This window comes from Thamnophis elegans, chromosome 2, assembly GCF_009769535.1.
Source record: "Thamnophis elegans isolate rThaEle1 chromosome 2, rThaEle1.pri, whole genome shotgun sequence".
NCBI classification, from domain to species: Eukaryota; Metazoa; Chordata; class Lepidosauria; order Squamata; family Colubridae; genus Thamnophis; species Thamnophis elegans.
The window spans coordinates 69,104,428-69,127,772 of NC_045542.1; the positions used below are offsets into that span (position 1 = coordinate 69,104,428).

Here is a 23,345-nt window from a genome sequence, read left to right on the forward strand (position 1 = left end):
GGTAGAGTGCGCGGTTATAACATTTCACAACTACCGGTAATCACAGCATAATCTGCCCTTTTGTGTGAAAACAGCTGGTTCAAGTTTCTAGCTGTTTTCTCTCGTATTAATGAAAAACCTTTAAGTCAAGCAATACGACAGCCTGTCAAGAACTACTGAGAAACAATAGGGGGAAACGACACTGAGAAAACCCTATTGCTATCCGCTACATTTGGTCAATTTGTTTGCCCACTGCTAGTAAAAAGAAACATGCGTAGTTACACGATCCGCTTTAAAAATCACAGATAATTTTGCTGTTCACTCAGAATGTCAATATTTTGTGTGAAGAAAGGGTTAAGAAACAAGGCTTCCGTACTATAATCACGTCCGTTGCTCTTGATCGAGAGATGCTTTTGGAGTTCAATTCCCAAAATCATTAATTGGCCAACAGATTATGAGAGTCCAAAAAGGATTGATCTGGATTTAAAAAGATGCCAGGCTGGGGAAGCTTGCTAAATATATCCACAATCTAGTTGACGTGTTGAAACTGCATTCTATGTGCACAGTATAAAATGTATTTCCATTTGACAACATACAATGTTGTTGTCGTTTTTTTGAAAACGGGTCAGGCTGTGAATTTATCCTTAAGAAAAGTCTAAAGTAGGTTAAATATTCATTTTACTTTACAATCTCAAACTGTCAATCATTTATGTTCACATTTCATTGCACTCAGTTTGGGAGTCTAAAATCATATCGCCTCATCCATGCCTAGCTTCGCAATCTTTATTATTATATTCTATTACCTATTAAATCTATTACCTAATTATCTTCCGCCCACCTACAGCGCATGCTCCACCGTGGAGCCCTGATTTGTTGACCAACTGGTCGATCGAATTCTCCAATTGGCTGATTCGGGCGTTCTTAAAGCGGGCGGGATTCTGTTCAGTTTTTGAATTTGTTCTGTGCGTTCTGGTTGTAGGAAGTTGCGGGCTGGCTATGTCTTTTCCGAAGGCTCCGATCAAGCGCTTCAATGAGGCATTAAGTAAGTGAATGGGTGCTGGGCCACGCTGGGTTTGTTTTGTTTTTCAAGAAGCTCTGATTGCTCTTCCGAAGGAAAAGATCTTTGAAAATATCTTTTTCGAGCATGATGGAAAATATGCGCCATAACGTGTTATATCTCTCCTTCCGCCTTACTTTGCTGCACTTCTGTGCAACCTTCTATCTCCAAAATAATGGTAAATTGTAAGAAGTTCCGTTCTTGAGATATTTAGGATATCATTATATCAGCATTTCCTTCCTCTATCGTATAATAAGACAGCCTTACCTAATCCAGAACTTCCCTAATGAAGTGGATTATAATTCCCATTATTACCAGCCAGAATTACCATTGGCCTGCAGAGTAACAGGGTAGTAAAGCATTGTTGGAGAAAAAAAATCTTGGAATTGCTTGGCACTAATGCACTAGGATAGTGCTATGATCAATGTAAGTAGGTGAAAAGATTGAAAAAGGAGGTGCCTGCTTATCCCATGATAAATCACATAAAATTTTAAAAACTTACATTTAGTGTTATATTTTCACCGTGAACTATTGCAAACCTCACAAAAAAGGTAGAGATCAAACAGATCATTTATTTGCTAGTAGGTCAGAATTAAAAAACAACAACATTTAAATAGGAGACTTTAGTGCATCCAGCTTTAGAAGTCATGCAAGGTAAAAGGTAGTCTCTTTTGAGCTGAATTTAACTCCTAATAATTTCATGGCAACACTTTATAAGTGGTTGGTTATTGCATTCTGGATTTTTTTAAAAAAAATCTGGGCTTTGATTTTCTTTGAAGTTTCCTACTCAGGTTGTAACCAGACATAACCCTGATTAGTTCAAGCCAAGCCAAGGTCAGAGCTAGATAATAGGGAGTTTCCTGTTGCTTTAATATCACAAATCCAATGCAATCCTTGGCAGTTGTAAAAACACATTCCAGAAGCCTGGAATGCACCATTTATGATGAGTGGATTTCATTACCCAGAATTGCCCATCCAGCCCAGAACGTTGAGAATTGAAATTCACTCAGCTTAAACTTGCTAAGATTGAGAAAGACTTCTTTAGAGGTGCCCCCAAATCAAGAATTTCTTTGAAATTCTGTGACAAAAATTTCAAATAGTATTCTTTTCAAGTAGGCCATGGTAGATCATGCAAAAGGATGGTATATTCTTTAAAATAAGTACTAATTGTATCAAGGTCTGAAGTTATATTTTTTTGGAACAGATACAATTTACCTTCTCTCCCTGTGATGGGGGCATTTTATTAAGAGTTCATAAATATTCAAAGGTACCTCATGAAAACAAGGAAAAAACCCCCCACAAAATATACACAAATTTAAGTTAAATATAATCATTCTAATAGATTATTTTTAAAAAAGAAATTAAATGTATTGTAACTGGTGCTCTGACTTTGATTAATATCTGTCTCCTACCCACATCTCTAGCTTGTGCCCCACCACCTGGCTCTTACGATATCAAAAATTCAGACCCATCAAAAGGACCTGTGTCTTTTGAAAAGTCTGAACGATTCAAGATGCAAATGGGTAAGTAATTGGGTTATGAATGGCAGTGGCTTTTGCAAAGTTTCTTCATCAGCTTTTTACTTATATGTACAGTTGCTTGTTTGTGTCTGGAGATCGTCTGTTTCTAATTTACTTTGCAGTTTGATCATGTGTAGCAGCTGAATGTTGAATAACACCTTATTCACTGGGGTTCTTTCCTGATTTATCTCCTCTGTAATGACCCTTAGCAAACATAGCAGGATTCATTTCCTATAAAATTCTAGGTGCTAAGAATTAAACAGTGAGTGGCAAACTCAGGCTCAATGCAGTGTCTAACTTGATCAATTGGCAATCTTACTCAAGTAACTTAAGTAACAACAACTTAAGGTCAAGAGACAGGTTCATCCACAGCTAATTAGCAACTTGACAGAGATAATATGAAAACAACAAAATTCAGAATGCACTATGTAGCAGTACTGTGAGTATTTTTTTAAATAAAAAACACAACATACTGGGCATTTATTTTTTTAATTTAAAATTGCTAAAATGAGGCTAAATTGTATTAACGATGTGTCCTATACAAATTGGATTTTAATCAAATGTTTAAATAGTTGTTTATGTTTGACAATTCTACTTTTAAATAAGGTAGTCCTTGACTTAACGATAGTTCATTTAGTGACCATTTGAGTTACAACGGCAGTGGAAAAAAATGACGTATGACCATTTTTCACATTTATGGCTTTTGCAGCATCGCTATGGTCGCATGATCAAAGTTCAGCCTCTTGGCAGCTGACCCATATTTATGACAATTCCAGCTCATGTGATCACCTTTTCCATTCTTCTGACAAGCAAATTCAATGGGGAAGTCAGTTAACAACCATGTTAATAATTTAATACCTGTAGTGATTCACTTAGCAACTGTGGCAATAAAGATCATAAAATGAGGCAAAACTCACATAACAAATCTTTCACTTAACATCAGAAATTTTGAGCTCAATTGTGGTTGTAAGTTGAGGACCACCTGCATACAGAAAAAAAAATTCATTTTACTGTAACTGTATTCAATTGATCTTAGTTTACTAAACCAAATCTTGCAAAAATGTGTATGTGTTGTCCTGCCTAATTCCAACAAAAAGAGCAGAAGTGGTGCAGTGGTTAGAGTCCTGCAGGCTAATTCAGCTGTCTGTTAGCTGCAGTTCAACAGTTCAAATCTCCATGGTTCAAGGTTGACTTAGTTTCCGAGGTCAGTAAAATGAAGACCCAATTGTTGGGGGCAATATTTTGACTTTGTAAACTGTTTAGAAAGGGGTGTAAAAGCACTATGAAGTGCTATATAAGTCTAAGTGCCATTGCTACTTTTATTCTGCCAGTTCACATTTAACATGATTTTGTTAAAACAAAGCAGCCCTTTGCTCTTTTTAGCTGGACGCCTCTAAATAGCTTAATCAAATGAAATCCTATATTTACTGGAATTATGCATTTAACAAGTTAATATTTCTCTTTGAGAGTCACATTAATGTCATTATAAAACTGTAAACATACTTACATTTGGCATGTAAGCTTTCATGGAGTGTAGAATTGGGGAAAATGATAATGTTATTTTTTGAAATGACATTATTGCTACCATTGATTTGGAACATTTGGAAGTCAAATAGATAATGTGCCTGATTTTCTATTTCAAGCTTTCTGTATAGTGTCTCTATTTTCTAGTTTCAGTATTGTTAATAGCTTTGGAATATATTTGGGTGAAATTACACACTTTAGGATGGAGAATGAAACCTCTTATTTTATATTTTTGTAGAAGATGTAGGAGACCAGCCAAATCCAAGCAACATGAAACCCATGCCTTCCCCAGAAACTAAAAGAAAACTTTCATCTCTCATTTCAAGAGTAAGGGTTATATTATTCTTCCATGTTCCATTAGCATTATTTTGTAGAAAGTGAAAGATATTTTTTTCTAATTTGGAGTTTTTGTTTTAATTTACAGTAGAATATACTGTATCAATGTTAAGCAAACTGTTAAGTCACATTAAAGGAGACAGAATTTGGCATTGTAATAGTTACGAAAATGACAATTGTTTTATGGGGTGTGGTTTCCAACCCCACATATTAAATTGGATAATTTAAAATTTGCTAAACTGATTTTTCAAAGTATTTTCACAAAATGTCATTAAAGATGCATAACTATATGCAGGGTATGATTTCCCAGCAGTTAGTGTGTTTCTCAGCTGTGTGGCAATTCATGCTGCATTTATACTTTTAAATGTTGTTTTCATAAAAAGTGAAAGCAAAATCTCATTTCTAACTTTCAGTAGCTTTATGAAGCAAACTTGCAAAGTTTTAATTTTAGTTTTTATATTTCTTGAATTTAAAGCCAAAAAGCATGGGAATGAAGTCTGACAAGAGTCTGATTTCCATTAAAGAATTGAAAAAGCAAAAAGAGCTGGAAAAGGAGGTATGAATCAACATTATTTTAAATCTGATGTAGAGTCAACACAGGAGTTGATAATACATCTTAATAAGGTAGCTGTATAAAGTGGGCTTAAAGTTTTTCGTCTTAACTATATGCTTTTATCTTGTATGTCAAACATTCTTAAACTGTTGACCCAATTACCTGTTTTTCCTGTTTTGAACAATGTCATCACTCCCACAAAAAGACAAACTCTGTTATACCAATAAAGGAGGATATTTGCAGCTTAGGGTTGAAATGAGGGGTCCTTTGTGTTCTCTGAGCTTGCTTGTTTTCTTGCAGATGTTTCATTACCCAAGCTAGGTAACATCAGTGCTAGTAAAGAGTGTGGTTTGTTATCAGTTTATATTTTAGTGGCTTGCCCTGTCAGTGTTGATGGGAATGATCTTAGAGATTCTTTGATTAGGCTGTTTACTGTTGGTTTCTTGATTGGGGTACTGTTTATTTGATTGTTGGTCTGATGTGGAATTAATCTTTGCTGATCTGGGTGCTGACTGCTGGTGAAGAGGTGCTTGGGTCTTTTTGTTCCCTTTTTGGCTGGTTGGTTGTCTCTTGCATACTCTACAGACGTTAATGTCTATGTTGTCTATTGATGGCTATATAAACTGACAGTAAACTGCACTCCTTACTAGCACTGATGATGTTGCCTAGTTTGGGTAATAAAACATCTGCAAGAAACGAGCAAGCTCAGAGAGCACCAAGGACCCTTCAACTCTTGTTTTACACGTGTCTTAGCTGCAGTTCTAAACTGGATCCACAACTCACAGACAATGACAAATTATTCCATTACCCTCGTGATATTTCTAAATTACCCTTGAGGCTTTTTACCTCCAGTTTATGAACCAGTGTTGTGTGTTGACCAGAGATGTTATGAGTTGAGTTGCCTACAAATTTAATAAACAAAAAAAAGTATCAGTAAAATTCCATATTGTTTTCAGATATTTGTGGAGTCTGATTGTTAGTCTTTATTAAACTAGCCCCTAAAGAGAATGTTATAAATATTTTAATTTACATTTTAAATTGTAGGAGTGCATTAATTACTTTCTCTTGTTTTATTTAACCTGTATTTTGTGATTTAAACATGCTATCTTGAAATTATTCAGAGGCGCATATTACAAATAAATATACGGTTGCTTCTTTCAATGAACATGTAAGGAATAGAATCTTTCAGTCCAGTGGTTTTATATTAGCAATACATTCTTGTGCCTTTTGCCAAACTGTATAAAGAGATGGACTTGCTTTCTATCTAATGTTTCAGTTAATTTCATCCTGTTGAGTAGATTCGGATACTAATTGGAATACGTGTCCAGCAAGATAAAAGATTGCAAGCCCTGGAGGAACATCTTGCCAAGTCTGAATCAAATCTGTCTGCTGCAATTCGGGAGAAAAACGCCCTTTTAGCAAATATTGCTTCTCTGGAAAAACAGCTTTTGGAGTTAAGGAAAAGCAATGACTTGCTCAAAACAAAGGTGCATATTGATAGTTCTCTTTAAAGGCATTAGAACACTATTTTTTTTGGAGTGGGGTAATGCTGGGTTCCTGCATTTATAGTTAGAAGATAAAATGTAACGTAGTATAGATATGTAATGGTCTGTATTCTGTGAATATAGATGTTTTATACAGGTAACCCTTGCTTAACAACTGCCCAGTTTAGTTACCATTTAAAGTTACAATTGTGTTATAAAAGTAACAACCATTCCTTGCACTTATGACTGTTACAGTGTCCCTGTGGTTATGCAGTCAACTTTGCTTATCATCACAGTGTCCTGCAGTCACATGATTATCATTTGTGAGCTTTGCAGTCAAATTTCCAACAAGCAGAGTCAACGAAGAAGTGTAAAATCGCAAATTGCAGTGATATGTCTCAATTGTTGTGGCGGGTTTGCTTAACAACCAGAGTGAATGTGAGGTCATCAGTTTGTTATGGTTAAATAACGTCTCACTTAATTTTCCAATGGAGTTGTTAGTTCCAATTGTGGTTATTAAGCGGAACCTGCACGCTTAAAACACATATGTGAAAGTCATTTCTTCTACAAGAGTATTATTGTAATAATGCTGTGTGGAAAACCTACGCATGTTTGTAGAAATTCATATTAAGTGTCATGAAAGAGGATTTGTTTTCAAGACCACAGTTAGAATACTTCATCCAGTTTTGGTCATCAGAATATACAAAAGATGTTGAGACTCTGGAAAAAAGAGTGCAGAGAAGAGCAACAAAAATGATTAGGGGACTGGATGCTAAAGCATGAAAAATGGTTGAAGGAATTGGGTATATCTAGTTTAATGAAAAAAGAACTCTGGATGTTCTGATAGCAATGTTCCAATATTTGAAGGGCAACCCAAGGAGAGGCAGCCCCTTGTCTATTTTCCAAAGCACCTGAAGACAGGGCAAGAAGAATGGGTGGAAACTAATCAAGGAGAGAACATCCTAGAACTAAGGAGAGATTTCCTGACAGAACAATTAATGGAACGAGTTGCCTCCAGAAGTTGTGGGTGCTGTAACACTGGAGATTTTTAAGAAGGGATTGGACAGCCATTTATCTGCAATGGTATAGGTTAGGGATGGCAAACCTTTTTTGGCTGCAATGCCAAAAGTGGGGGGGGAGCATAGACGGCTCCTGCACCTGCATGCCACACCCATAATGCTATGCAGTGACTCCCCCAGCACGGCGCATCCACCCCCGCTTTTGCTGCAGTTTTTTCGCTTCCTCAGGCTCCAGAAGCTTTCTAGGAGCCTGGGGAGGGAGAAAACAGTCTTCCCAGCCCCTCCGGAGGCCTCAGGAGCTTCCATGAAGCCTCCTGAATGCAAAAAACAAACCTACAGGGAACCTGGAAGTTTGGGAATGGTGACTTCCAGTTTGTCTGTATGACCGTTTTTTCACAATTTGGAGGCTTCAAGGAAGCCTCCGGAGGGCGAAAATGGCCTCAAAAGAAGGCCGAAGATAGCTGGCCAGCGCACGCAGGCATGCTGGCCAGCTCACAGGGCATCACCTTGTGTGCCCTGACAAATGGCTCCACGTGCCACCTGTGGCACGCGTGCCATAGGTTTGCTATCACGGGTATAGGTTTTCCTGCTTGAGGACTGGAGCACAAGACTCCAAGGTCCCTTCCAACTCTAGTATTCTGTTATTTGGTAGCTCATCAGTTATCACAGATTTGGATGAGATACATTTTTCTCATCCTTCATAAGTTTTGAGGTGACCAAGGAATTTGGAGGACTGCCTTCTTTCTTTTTCATGCCACAACTTCTATAGCAATCTGGAGTTTTCATAGCTTTCTGTAACTCCAAAAGGAAGGAGCGTGAATGAACTCCTCCTATTGAAATTTGTTTCAGACTGCAGGTAACTAGGGAAACTTCAAGGTGGCGGAGAAATTCAGAGTAGAAAACATAATCGATTGAGGTATCTGCCACTCCCAGCAATTCAGTTAAAAAAACTAAGAAATCAGAAAGAATTTTTTTTTACAAGTATCACAAGATAGTATGTTAGGCCTAGAGTTTTCACTAAAGCAGTGTTTCCCAAAGTGGTACCCTCACTCCCAGGGGTAGGGGAAGAGTTTGGTGGGGGTACGCATTGCACCGGAGTTTGGTGGGGATCACGTGGGAATATCCACTGCACCGTGCTTAGCTGCGCCCACAGAACAAGGAAAGAAATAGGCCCGTATTGCAGTTTTTACATGGAAACTGGGGCCATCGTACATCGTATCGCAACTCATTATGGCGGGAACTTCTGCGCATCCTTCACGCAGCTCGGGTTCGGCCATTTTTAAACTGCGGGAACATTAACAGTTGACGTTGAGCCGCGGAGCTGTTTAAATGCCGGAGAATTGCAGTGTTATCTAATGGTTAGACAGTCTTGTGAGGCGTGACACGGCGTGGACATAAGGAGTGTACTTTAACATCATTCTGGTTACAAATGCAACATGTGTATCCGGTTTTAACAGAAAAAGTCCTGAAATACATCTTGCCTTTTCCAACTTCATATTTCTGCATTTGTAGACATTAAGTCGAAAAAAAGGAACAGACTATTGGATGTGGAACCGCATCTCAGATTAAAATTAACAACCAGGGAACCAAATTATGATGATCTGTCATCTCAACATAAACAATTTCATCCTGCTCATTGAATCAAATAAATGTTCTTTATAATATAACTTTCATTTATTTTGCGTATGTACCAAAAAAATAAAAAAATAAAAATATTTTGATTTTTATTAAAGCATATGTTTTTTATGAGGGGTACTCAGCGTTACGAAAATTATAGAAGGGGTACACATATGTCAAAAGTTTGGGAAACACTGCACTAAAGAATATGAGTTTAAATTATTACTAGTAATGTTATTTTATTTTTCATACCTTTTCCTGGCTTAAAGAAAGTTTAGGACAGTCATAGTTCATCTTATAAGCCACTGTTTGTTGATGCAATTTTAGATGGTTCCTGTTAAAAATGTAGACATGGAAATTAAACTAAATGTGGTCCAAGGAACTGTGAAGGAAAAACCAGCCCAGCCCAAAGAATTGTAAGTTATCTTATAAAATGTCATGTACCAGCTATTTTTATTAACTTTGATGAAATGTACTTTGGTAAGAACATATTTTGGGTTTGGTATCCTCAGTATGCTATTGGTACCCAGCTTCCTCTCTGTCTGAGTTGGACGTGAGAAACTACTGAGCTACTGAATCTGGCTGGAGGCTGTTTGGGTCTGAATGGGGAGGAACAGACCAGCTCAATCCTGACAAAGGTGTTAATCAAATACAAGTATACTTTTTTGCTAGCTTGGAATATATTGTGTCCTTTTTCTAAAATTAATATTCTGATCAAACTTTATTTCAGAACAGAAACAGAAAGGCCAGCAGAAGAGAAATATGATTCGGAGAAACACCTAGAATGTATTGTAGAACTTGGGTAAGTCAAGCATACATATGCAATCCTAATTTTAGACAAGCCATGTTGTACAAAAATTATGAGGCTTCTTCTCTATCTGCTAATAGAAGTATATTTAAATATTTGTGTATCTAGACATGTTAAATTAATGAAAATTATAGATAAGCACATTGCTCACAAACCCCGATTTTCTCAAGCTACAGTTGTATATGTGATGGATGAATCTCCAGTTCTCAAATTGGCTATCCTAACATTACTAATATGGTGTATGGGACCATGGAGGATGTAGCAAATATTATGAATTAATATTGGTGACTGGCAATAAATCCTTGCTAGCTAAGTGTTTAATTTTAAACTTGTATAGTGAGAAGAGTTGATATTGCTCGATATGCATGTAAAAAAATAGGCATGCATTCACATTTCCCCCTTCAAAGGAGTAATTTATGTAAGGCTATATGTATCTTGAACACTTCAAGGTCAGCAGAAAAATAAACTGATTGAAGTAACTATTTTAGTTCTTTGTTCCTCAAAGTGAGTTCTGCTGAAATTCAGAACAGAAAACCTGTCCATCCATTTAACCATCTGTCTTTACTGATTATGGGAATTGTCAAATATGTCAATGTTTTCACATGAAATCTTTTAAATCTTTTAAGATTTCAGCCTTCGAAGCACCAAATTCAAACTAAGATCAGATAGCATCTCTGATTTGATCATTTAACTTACCTTTGAACAATTAATTTTCATGCTTCTGAAATTGTTTTTTGATGCCACTCGTCTTAGTGCGTACAATGCAACTGAAGAATCTGAAAGTATTGGCTGGGAACCAGTGGTGGGTTTCAAAATTTTTTGGAACCTCTTCTGTAGGTGTGGCCTGCTTTCCGGGTCCACTGGTAGAACCTCTTCTAACCAGTTTGGTAGATTTGACAAACCAGTTCTACCAAACTGGTGTGAACCGGTAGGAACCCACCTCTGCTGGGAACAGATATAATTTTCAACTGGAAGCAAAAAGATTGTGTGATATAGAAGATACTGTGAAGATACTGTGGTTTATCTTCAGTGGTTATATATGGCTACTACTGCTTGACTACTTTTTGGAAGAGGTTACTTTAAAAGAAGTTTACAATAAATAAGACCCCCCCCCCAATTAATTTGTATATTATACAGACGAAAATGAGCTGGAATAAACTTATTTCACTAAATTATAGGAAAATATAATGAGAAAACTAGAGTATTTTTTCTTTCTTTCTTTCCAACAGCAATGTTGCAGAAGAAGTTGATAAATACAAGCTGCATATTGTCCAACTACAGGAAATAATAGAATCTAAAAACAAGGCCCTTGAAACATTGGAAAGTACTCTTCATCTGAAAGAAACGATGCTGTCTTCACAAACTGAAGAACTGAATGGAAAGTGCAAAATACTTGAGGAGCAGAAAGGTAACTGCAAAAATATAGTTTGCATGCATATTACTGTTCAACAAAATAAACCATTTGTTAGGATTTAGAATCTATTTCTAAGCTTGGCTGCGAAATATTTTCTTTCTTCCCATCATGACAAATGAAAATCAAAATGGCCTTATTATTAGATGAAAGGATTACTAGATAGAAATGTCTGATCCCCAGGCAAATTACTACCTTGAGGGCAATACTTTTCTGCTTTAACTGGATTGCACACTAATATAGATTATAGCAGGAATATATGTCGGAAGATTTGTTTTAGTGCTGACTTCAGAGTTGCTTCATCCCAACTCCCACAGTGCAGTGGGCTGGTTTCTATGTTAATTGGAACATTAAAAAGGGATTTAAGGAAAATGTGTTTACTTGTGCTTTTGGAATATATTAAGCAACATATAGTTAGGTGCTTAAAGTACTATTCAACAATATTGAAAAGTTGTAACATGAGCTTTTATCATGTTACAGTAGTTAATGAAATGGTTTTTATATAAGGGAATCAGATCATCAGTTTTCTAAGACTAAAGATGGAACCCATTAGCCTTGTTATACCTTGATTACTAAATATTTGTCCTTTCTATTGGCTCTGTTTAGCATCACATAAAACTTTCTTCTACCTGCATTTTTCCATAATAGGCTAGGACAGTGTTTCTCAACTGTGGCATCTTTATGACGCATGGAGTTCAACTCCCAGAATTCCAGCTTTGCTTGAATGATAGGAAGTGTTCCTGGCTGGGAAATTCTTGGAACTAAGTCCATGCATCTTAAAGTTGCCACGGTTGAGAAATACTGGGTTAGGGAAATTTGGAGGTTAAGAAGAAAAGGAAGTTTACACTGGGTATTCCAAAGGCAGGTGGAACTATTGGAAGCTCCATGCATATAATCTCTGCTATAATCAGGGCATTGCTAAATCAGGGTAGAGCTAGGTGCTTTCTGCACACCTAAGTTATATATACTGTATACAACAGAAAAAATTGGCCAAGAAGGTGTGCCAAAAAATGTACTCTTTTTGCCTTTAATAGCCTGATATAAAAATTTAGAGAGTGCTCTAAAAAGTGTTGCTGTTTTAATGGATCCCAGCAGCTTGAATAGAAAATGTTCAATCATTTACTTGGATTTTTAAAGAAAAAAATATTTAAAAACCCACTCAGAAATCCCTTTTGCTCTGTCAATTGCATTTCTAAGAAATAATTCAGGTTTGAGAACTTCTAAGTTGTCCAAATAGTATTCAATGGGCTCTAATAGTATGTTATTATGAAATAGTTTATGGGGAGAAACCTAAGCTATCAGATTTTCCTGTAATAGTAAAAATAATCAATGTAAAAAATATATGAAAATGTCTAGATATATGAGTTCTTAAGTAAAAAGCAAAATTCTCATTTAGAGAAATGCGTCCATGAATATGAAGAAAAGGAGCAAGTTATAAATGCTGAGATACAATGCTTAAAAGAAAAACTTTCTATAGAAGAACAGAAAAACCAAAAACAAAAGAAGATTTTTAAGGTAAAAAAAAGATTAAGATAACTAAAGTTTTGTTGTGTTCGTTTATAAGTGTGTAAAATTCAGTATGTATTGAGTACCCTCTGTGTGTTGCTGAAAACTATATGTTATTCCATATAGTTTTCTATCTGGAAGAAGGAGTCCATATTTCCCATGACTTCTGGCTCTCAGTGGAATTCAGTGCCATCAGATATGGTATCTGGACCCTGCAAGGATCAATGCAAGTCATTGTTTTACAATGGTTCTGCTGCTATCTGAATAGATGATGCCATTCTTTAGTTGATCCTCTCTACCACATGGAGCTTGGCTCTAGATTCGAGCTGTTTAATATTTACATGAGATTTTTGAGAGATTATCTGTCAGTTTGGGGTGTATAATAATCACTATGCTGATGACACTCAATTATACATTTGGAAATGGCATAGATATTCTGGTCAAATGTCTAGAGGCTATGAGGGGCCAAATAGGTCAAAACAAGCTAATTCCTGGAAGATGGAATTATTACTTGTGGGTGATGATTGAAATTTGATGCCACCCTATAGCAGTGATGGCGAAGTATTTTGGCACCAAGTAGGACCGCGCTCCGGAAAAGCCGAACTTTCGGGATCTGGCACGCATGCCCACCCAATAATCAGCCAGCCAGTGCACATGCACAGGCTGGTTTTTGGCACTGCCACGTGCAAGAAGGGATCACACTCCAGGAAAAACAAACTTCTGGATTCTATCGTGCATGTGCACCCAACGATTGGCTGGCACGCATGCACAGGCTGGTTTTTGGCACTGCCGTGCATGCAAAGGACAGCTGATAGTTGCGCGCACATGCCAAAAACCCAGAAGACAAACAGGCAACATGGCTTCGCATGCCACTTTGGGCACGTATGCCATATGTTCACCATCACAGCCGTATAATAAATCCTTGACCTTGAGATTTTGGAAGACAACTCTATCTGCTTTTCACATGATGATGCATAGTGTTATTATTTTCTTCTATATAAAATTATAATTATATTAAGTAGGATAGCAGAGAAATGCTGTTATAACTGTAAATAAATAAATAAATGGAAGCCTGAGCAAATTGTCACATGTGAAGGTTACAAGTCTTAAATATTATATTTTTCAAGTGGAGGGAAAACTTATTGTTAACGGTCATATTTTATTTGTATTTTTGTTGACACCCACTTCAGGAAACTTCAGATGATATGAATCAGAAGTTACTCAAATTCCAAGAGGAGGTAGCTAAGGAGAGAGAGATACTAGAGACAGAATTGAAAGAAGCCATGGATGAGCTGGATAAATTGCACGCTAAAGAATCTAAAGTTGAGAAGCTTTTAAATCATTTGGAACAGGCTAATGAATCCCAAAATGAGGAGTTATCACAGCTGGAAACAAAACTGCAAAGGTTTGTAGAAAAGCAGGCTGCTATTGAAATTATCTGTGTCAATTAGCTAATAGGATTATAGAATAGATTTATTTATTTGAAGCTTGTATTCTCAGATCTCTTCTGAATGTTCAAATCCTTTTGGAAAGAATTGGAGTATCTGTGCTAAGAAGGAATATAATTTTCCCATTGAAGAAGCAGAAGTATAGCTATGAACTAATGGATAATATCCTTCTCATAAATGGTAGACAATGTAGTGCATGGCTTGTGATCCCAGGTTTCTCTCTAGATATGCCCAAAGTTTTTACCAAAATGTACAGTTTTATATGACAGGGAAAGAAAATGAATAAATATGTGAGTAAGAAATAATCATGTTAACATTTTTGGTTTAAATTAAACAGGTTATTGAAAATTAAGGATGAGTCAAAAGATTTTGTATTGGCTTTTCTACCTTTAATCCTCCTATGTTGCCCAAATGTTTCAAGCTATTTCTGGAGTTTCACAGATCTCCCATTTCCTATCCATTTAAGTGTGAACTAATTAAATCAAACTTAAAGGAATAGTCCTACTCCCTTATTCTGTTTGTCGCTTCCAGTTCAATCCGTAGATTTTGGAGTGCTAAAATATTAACTGTTTAATATTATTACTTTGTCTAGGAAAAGTGCAGAGTTGGAAGAAATGGCTGCATCACACAAGAATATCACTGAAAAGCTTCAAGAGGAATATAATCAGCTCCAGTTTAAATTTGGAGAGACCGCCACTGAATTTGAAAAGTATGTCAGTACCAGGATTGGAAGGGTCTTATTTGTTTGATATTGGGAACTCTTTCCATAGTCTGGACGTAGTCATCTGTTTCAGAGTAACTATATAAAAACAGAGGAATCAACAGCTTGTACTGTGTTTCGTTGCTTTAAGTAGCAAAGGCTCACTGAAGTGAACAAATTTCACTTAAAAAATGAATAAGATGTATTGTTTCCCTTTCTCAGTACAAGAGAAAGACATACATGAGCTTTGGGATAACCCTTTGTATCTGGATGGTGGGTAAAAACTTAGCATAAAGATGATAGGGGTGCTAAAAGTACTATGCACAAGTCAAAAGAAATGTAAACTTAAAATCTTTTTTAGTTACAAAGTCTGCATGACTCAAGAGATTACATGCCTGAAACAAGACAAAGCTATTTTGGAGGAGAAATTAACTGAAATGAATAGAACAGTCCAAAATGTGACTCATGCAATGCAAGAAGAACAGCATGCAAAAGAAGATTATATGAGGTATGGACAGTTGGGAAAATTTGCCAAGAAGATTTGACTACAAAGACTTGTACTTGGTGTTTTGTGGCATTTATAGAATCAGATAACTGAAAGAGAGAATATAGTTCATCAAGTCCAACAACTTTCTTTATATAGGAATTCAAATTAAAAGTGTCAGTGACAATTGGATACCCAATCTCCATTATGTATTCAGTGAAGAGAGGCCCACATTCCTATCTTCCTAACTGATTCTATTGTCAAACTGCTATGACTATGATTGGAACTTTCCCCCCAATATTTGTGTTCTGGTTTCTGACTGCTTAGAATTATGTAGTTTCCATCAAAATTCTAGTTTGTAGAAAATTCTAATTTCTATCAAGTTTATTTTGGATTAGTTTAAGAAAGAATAAAATACTTAGAGAAGATTTTTCTGTATTGATTCAACCAGAAAGTTTGCAGGTTGAGTGGAAATTTTATAAAAATATGTATCTCCTTTCATCTCCAGCTCTGCAGTAGATGAATGATATATTGCTGAATTAATATCTACAATGATTTCAATAGCAAAACATATAGATCAGCAGAAGAGTAGCAGATTTTAGACTGTAGGATTTGCTTTTATAGAAAGACAAATAAATAAAAACTCTAGGATTTATATCCAACATCCAGGGTGCATTATAAAAAGACACAACAAACATTTGGGATTCGTTTTGTCTATTAGTGTAGCTTTTTTCTAGAAAGATGTTTTCCAGTACTTGAGTTATATTAATTTTAGCAGTATAATTTAGACTTGGAATTTTTATTGTTTCTGATCTAGAGATCGACCTACCTTTTGCCATTTATGGCATAACATGTAGCACATTCTTTTTTTAGGCTAAAACTTTGCCTATTTCCAACCATGCTTAAAATTACTGAGAATTTCTCCTTTTTCTTCTCCCTTTAAGGACGCTTCTTGACAGTCAAACAAAAATAGCACTAAAAGATGCAGAAATAGACGAAATCAAGGAATTGAGCACTATGCAAATTGCTAACCTACAAGCCAAACTGGAGCAACAAAGTGAAGAACTGAACAAAAAACTTGAAATAGAAAGGTCAGCTTCAGCTGTCTTGTATGGGAATTTCAGATGAAAATACTTTGAGTCTTGGGGAGAAAAAGAATGAGTTCTGTTCACATTTTAAAGAAATCACATTCTAGGCATCAGAGCAGCAGTGAGCAACCTGGGACACTTTGAGATGAATACCTGATTCCCCCGCCCCCCCCCCCCATAAAGTTTAATATTATCAAAGTCCCTGCATTAAAAAATCATAAACTGATTTGAGAAGCTTTGGCATACAGAGAGAAATATAAATATATTAATTAAAGGAAAGTTATCATTTGCTGTCATCCTATTTCTAGAGAGTAGGGAAGAGGGGAGAATAAAGGGGATGTCAGAAAAAAAAAGGTAGTAGTAGAAGAAGAAAAAACCTTCAAAAGTGAAAATATTGTCTTATCCCATTGACATGCTGTGTTCCAAAAGAATGTGGTCCCAGAGAGAACGGCTGCCTGTATAAAGAGAGATATTTAGAAAACGTATCCAATATTTTTTTATTTCTAGGAAAGCCATTAAAGAAACAATTGGAGCAGATTACAAAAAGAATATAAAAACTTGGCGTGCGCTCTATGAAGACCTGTCTAATAAAGTAAAACCTTTTCAGGTTAGTCTTTAATAAGCACTGATGAGTTTGGGCAGGTTTTGATAACTTATTACTTTGGAACTCCAACACCAACCTGGATTTTTGACTATGTCTTGGATGCTCCCATGCTTTTAAAACTACAAATGTCCTGTATTGTTGGATGGCACTTGCAGTGAATTGGTTATTATGGTTCATTGCACAGTCAACTAGATGTTCAGTCTGGATTTGGCATTTTTATCCTATCCTATCAAATTTTTCCCAAGGACCTGGAATAGGCAGATGTTTGATAATGTTAAAGATATCATCACAGGATGTAAGCTGTTCCAAGTAAAGCTGCCTTTTGCAATTGATTGATGGTGATTTTGTGGTGACACTACCTTGAGCAGAGATACTTAACTGGTATTCCAGTTCTTTTGGGATTGTACTCAAAGAGCTTATTTACCACTGGTACTATCTTTGCTTTCTTTGGCACAGACATTCTCTTTCCATTTGAAGGTGTTTGTATTTTGTTATCTTCTCCAGTTATTATTATTTAAACGTAGGCATAGTGTGATGGTAGAAGACTTTCATCACAAACATGTGCTGAAGAGCAATTCTTCCTATATCATTGGTAATTGTACCATCTGGGGAGTGGGGGACCGTTCTGAAAGGTGAGAGGGGTAGCACAACTGAGAAAAATATCACCTCATCCTAGTTTTATGGATTCTGTGAGTCAATCAGGGACATCAGTTGAGATTTGGTCATCATTATTCAACATCTATTTTACTTTGCATTTCAGCAACAGTTAGATGCATATGAGGCAGAGAGAAATGCCCTTCTAAATGAGCATGGTGCAACCCAAGAAGAACTGAACAAAATTAGTGATGCTTATGCTAAGTTGTTGGGCCATCAGAATCAGAAACAGAAGATCAAACATGTAATGAAACTGAAAGAAGAGAACACCCAACTAAAACAGGTCTGCTATTCCATGAAGGACACAGATTTTATGTTTATCTGTGATAGGGAAAGACAGAAATATCAAAGGATATGTAAATCACCAAGATGCCTCTGTATGTGTCTGTTAAGTATTGGAGAAAACTCAAAATATGATGCCAAATTGATATATTTGTGAGTAAAGAACATCTGTTTAGCAATAGCACTTATTGACAGCATTTAGATTTACTCCGTAGTTTTCCAATGTCAGCATATTGCCCCCAACAATCTGATTCCTCATTTTATCGAACTTGGAAGGCTGTTAACTTTGAGCCCATCAGGACTGAATTCCAGACTGGGCAAAATTAGCCTGCAATACTACATTCTAACTATTGTGCTACCAGGTTCCTAATATATGATTTAATAACTATTTGTTAAACAGTTATGAAACAATCAAACATATGCTAAAGGTAGAGTTTCTGTCCATCCCCATCAATTAGCAGGGAGTAAAAGCCAATATTCATGGAACTTTATTGGTAATAAAACCCACAGTTGGTAGAAGTGAGTAGAAAAATGAGGATCAAGACAGCATCTAGTAACATTGGATGAAAAAAACATGCCTCAAATTAATTATGCAAAGGAAAACAGAAACAAAAAGAAGGGATAGGCAATTAATTGAATCAGGAAATTGAACAATTCATAATATATGCCTGAAACTGGATTGAGTTTGGAAGGGTGGAAGTGATAATCAAGAACCATGTCTCATGTAAATAAATACTATAATAGGACTAGACAAAATTTAGGTTGATAAAACAGACTTAAGAAAATAAAGCATAGTTTCAGCTTCAAACATAGTTAATTGCATGCATTCTTCTATGAATGTTTTTTTCTTTCTTCCCTAGATTTAGTTGATAAGAAAGAAAAACCTTTCGTTCTTTGAATTAAAGATTTAGCCACTCCTTTCTCCTATTATATGAGCCTTTCTTATAAATCTAAGCAAATACCTATTCTTGGCTTCTTGCTAACTGCAAAGTTTGCACAAACTGGCTCCAAAACATTTGGATTAGAACATGGCAGTTTTGATATGTGATGAGATATGACAAATGAAAGACACATGTCATGAGTGTTTTGAACCTCAAACAGTATTACTCAGCTTTTTGGTGGAATTGATCAGGGGTCATACATTGTCATGTTTGCAATATCTGAAATTTATTTTGCATTGGGATGTTTTCTTTTAGGACGTATTAAAGTTGCGTGTCCAAGTAGCAAAGGAAAAACAAGCAAAGGAAGACCTCCAAGATCAAATTAATGAAATTCAGGGTGTTAGACGGTTTGATCCTTCTAAAGCTTTTCAGCATCCTAGCAAGGAAAATGTTGCTCCCAAAACACCTTTTAAAGAAAGTGAGTACTTATTTATTTATCTTCCATAAACATTAACAACTTAGCCCTGGGGAATTAGTTTGATGTATACATCAACCAGCAGAGTAGCTTTAATATGTTTATTCTTTGTATTTATTGTTTTACTGATGCTTAATTAACTAATTGGTGACAGTAATTCCAGTTATTGAACAGATCAGAAATGCAATGAATCTTTTGTAATTATAATAATTTCAATTAACTTATCTTATTTATTTAACAGATAACAGAAGCAAAAATCAAGCTATTCTACACTGATCAAGAACAACTTCACACTTGAGAGCTTCATCTTTCCAAGAAAGTATTGTCTACTGCCTTGTGTGCTTCAATCTATATTTCTACAATAGAAAGTTTTCTTTAACTATATATTTTAATAAAGCAAGTAATTAGTACTTTTAAATTATCTAAAATACAAATGGCCACAGCAATTCTAAAACTATCAATAGGGCACAGTTATCAAACATTTAAGTGAAAGCCATAATTTTTGTAGCTGACTCAGTACACAAGACCTAAATAAAATCTCTTTAGATGCCTATACAGGGTATGTTACATAGTTAAACTTTTGACTTTTGTGCAGTATTTTAGAAATTGAAACAGTTGCTTCAATGATCATAAATAGCTCATAGTTATTGAAGTTTTTAGCCTTTAAATGTGCAGCTCATAATTTCCTTTTTACAAAATATGCTAATTGATATTTTTGCTTCTGAATTGAACTATGTATGATTCTGATATTTAAAGATTATTTGTATTAGGTTACAATGGTAATTCGTTTTATTATTGGCTTATTTTATTAAAATAAATTTGAGACTCACAATCACTAGATGCTTTCCTGACTCATATTTTAATTTTAGGATATGTAACTGTTATGTCCTTTAGTTTCCTATTTGTTATCTATGTCTTCTATAGACAGAACAAACTGGGAAGCCAATCAGCTTCCATCAGCAAAACAAGGCAATTTTTCCCCATCTTCAATTTGACTACCCCTGGGAAATTCTTTATTTTCACAATACTGATGGTGCTAAGTTTATTACTAACTTCACTTTGGAACTTATTGCATTTCCATAAGGACCCACAAGCAGCCTTTGAGGATCTCTCCAGGACTGGATGTGATATATGTTTTCAATATGTTGAAGGTTGAATTTCTTTGGATATGCAATCCATTGATCAATAAATTTATACGGCGGCTTCGGGGGGAGGAGCCTGCCGCCGTCGGGAGCTCAACGAAGCTCCTGTCAGGATTCTGGTTCGTATATCTTATAAGATCTATAGATATCTCCCCTTTCTGGCAGAAAGGGGCAGGGAGAAGGTCAGTCGTTAGGATCTCTTTGTAATTCATAGCTTTTTTTTGCTGTGAATGGAGAAGAGGTTCAACATTAGCTGAGCCTTTACTCCGGCCAGTTTTCCGCGCTGCCTTTTTTGCAGCCCCAGGCAGATTGCCCCCCCCCCCAGGACAAAGCTAAGCTATTTAAAAGTCAATCCGGGCGGGGACCATTCCTGAGGAATTTCTTCTATTACTATCTAAAATACCAGCTTCAATTTCGCAAAAGGCTCCCTTTCTTTTTTAGCTGCGTCACAAGATGGCGATCTCGTAGCTTTTGTGTTTGATGTGACGTACTTAGTCAGCCCTACCCTCCTGAAGGCTTCTCCGTACTAATTGCTAAAAGATTAACTGAGGGGAGCAGAGACTTTGATTTTTGGCTCGCTTGATTGCTTGTCTTTTATTTTTACTCTGGAATGGCTCCCAAATCTAAACAGAAGCGCTTCCTTAATAACATATCTCCAAAAACTGCTATGAAGCCGCTACCCTTGCCTCCTACACCCTCCACGGGAGATTTGTTAACACAAGAATTTCTTCTCAAAACGCTTAATGATTTCAGACAGGAAATTAATCAACTGATATCGGATTTATATGATCAATTTGATGCTAAAATTGCTCAGGCAAAGAAGGATATGATCGGAGTAATGACAGTCATGACAGATTATATTGCTGAAACGGAGGACAAATTGGAACTTTTGGAAGAAACTAATCTTAATTTGATATCCAAAATTCAAACGCTACAACAGGAAATTGAAAATGCTCAAAAACAACTTGTCATGATAAATTATAATAAGACTGCCTTTGCCATAAGAGTTAGAGGATTGCGTGAAAACCAACAGGAGAATTTGAAACAGATCTTCTTTGAGGCTTTCAGCCGCTTGGTGGGAAGTCCGGGATTTAACTTTGATTGGCAGATTCAAAGAATTTACCGCCAGAATTCGTGGGTAGCAAAACAGCGACAGCTTCCGAGGGACATAATTATATACTTTACTACAAGGGAATCCAGAAATGAGATAATACAGAGGCTTTACAGCAAGAGGTTGAGAATTGATAGACAGGACTTGATTGTTTTTAAAGAGATACCATCTCAAATATTAAGAACAAGGAGAGAGTACGCTTTCTTAACCGAAGAACTCAGAAATTCTCAGATTCCATACAAATGGGAAGTCCCAGCTGGTATTACAGTTACATTTGGCAACCAAAAACACCGCATTAATTCTGTCTGTGAAGCCCGAGAATTTTACTACGAGACCCTGAAGGCGGGACTTCCTGATTCATCCGGACCTGGAGAGAGACAAGGAGAAGGAGAAGACAAACAGCGAGACACGTGGCTACAAGGCGGAGGGTGTTGCTTTCCTCTTCCGGAAGGGCAGAAGACTAAAGAATAAAGACTTAGCGATGTTCTTAAAGCTTTATGATTTCCGTCTGGGATAAAATGGAAAAGTTGTATATCGATGATGAGACATGGAGACTGAAAGAAGCGTTGCTGATTGTGGACACATATTGTATATAAGATTTGTCTGAACTCTAACTCAAATTGCGCATGAATTATTTTCCTAGGCGAGGAGAGCGGAGATTGCGATCTTTTTGAGTTGTGGTCTGGGACGAACGGAGTTGGGAGGCGCATGGGAGAGGGAAGGGTAGCGAAAGCTTAATTAGACTACCTGGGGCTAGAATGCAAGCTGATGTTTGTTTGAGTTGCTATTTCAATATAAGGTCAAGAAAGATTGGTCGGAGAGTCTTCAGGAAAGTGGAGTAAATATGGGAGGAGCAATGGATGCGGATAAAATATATATGTGGATATGGATAAAGGCAGGGTGGAAGGTAAAAAATTTTACATGTGGAGGTGGGTAAGGATAGAAAGGGAGGTGTTGGAAATGAAAAATGAAAGAAGTACTTGAGTTTAATGGTTTTATAGAAAGGTTTGGATATTTGGATAAAAAAGAGATAAATTAAAGGTCTGAATAGATAGACAAAGCAATGAGACTTTTAGTTGGGGAATCCTAATTGATCAACTTACCTGGCTCTAATACAGTTTGAAACCCTGCAAGTAGTAAAATAACCGAAATTTGGAATGAGCTACATTGTTTAAGATTTACAAATAATGGGAAGCTGTGTTAACGTAGTGGGTTTATTGACCCTTCTTGTTTCTCCTTTCTTTTTGTGTGTGTGTGTGGTTTTTTTTTATTTTGTATTTTTTACTATTCTCTTTTTTTTTTTTTCCTTTGGCTTTACTTTTATTTTATTTTTTTAATTTTAAAGTTAGCTGGCCTTATTATACTCAAATGCTTGTTAAAGAATTATGCCGGGTATGGGACCTGCGAAGCCGTAAGGGGGTTAGGGAGGGGGGATTATAGGGGGGAGGGGGGAGGGTGGAATTACAGTTTCAATTCTTAGAACAATAAGAATTCACTTGTATACTGCGGCTCGTTTTTCTTTTTTCTTTTTTTCTTTTTCTCCTTTATTTTTTTTTTTTTTTTTAAAAAACAAACAAACTGAAATGTATGGATACACCAAAGCGAGGAGAAGAGGGAAAGAGGAGGGAGAAGTAAAGAGGGAGTGAGAGGGAATGTAAGGTG

At 36.3% G+C, this 23,345-nt stretch overlaps 1 protein-coding gene across 1 annotated transcript; it reads left to right on the forward strand.

Moving 5' to 3' along the window:
• Nucleotides 1–936: 936 nt before the first annotated feature.
• Nucleotides 937–20,202, forward strand: HMMR (hyaluronan mediated motility receptor). Its single transcript, XM_032208771.1, has 17 exons — nucleotides 937–1,021; nucleotides 2,461–2,559; nucleotides 4,319–4,407; nucleotides 4,892–4,972; nucleotides 6,268–6,456; nucleotides 9,417–9,505; nucleotides 9,820–9,891; nucleotides 11,127–11,305; nucleotides 12,705–12,823; nucleotides 14,005–14,219; nucleotides 14,855–14,971; nucleotides 15,324–15,470; nucleotides 16,391–16,537; nucleotides 17,042–17,141; nucleotides 17,899–18,075; nucleotides 19,271–19,433; nucleotides 19,672–20,202. Exons 1-17 carry the CDS (start codon nucleotides 976–978, stop codon nucleotides 19,704–19,706), a joined length of 2,064 nt encoding a protein of 687 aa, XP_032064662.1. The 5' UTR covers nucleotides 937–975; the 3' UTR covers nucleotides 19,707–20,202.
• Nucleotides 20,203–23,345: the final 3,143 nt, after the last annotated feature.

Excerpts from the sequence above, each read along its gene's own strand:
- HMMR (XM_032208771.1), top strand. The coding sequence starts at position 976 with ATGTCTTTTCCGAAGGCTCCGATCAAGCGCTTCAATGAGGCATTAA. Across the intron at positions 4,973-6,267 it reads AAAAAGAGCTGGAAAAGGAG|ATTCGGATACTAATTGGAAT; the intron begins GTATGAATCAAC and ends CCTGTTGAGTAG. Across the intron at positions 6,457-9,416 it reads ATGACTTGCTCAAAACAAAG|ATGGTTCCTGTTAAAAATGT; the intron begins GTGCATATTGAT and ends ATGCAATTTTAG.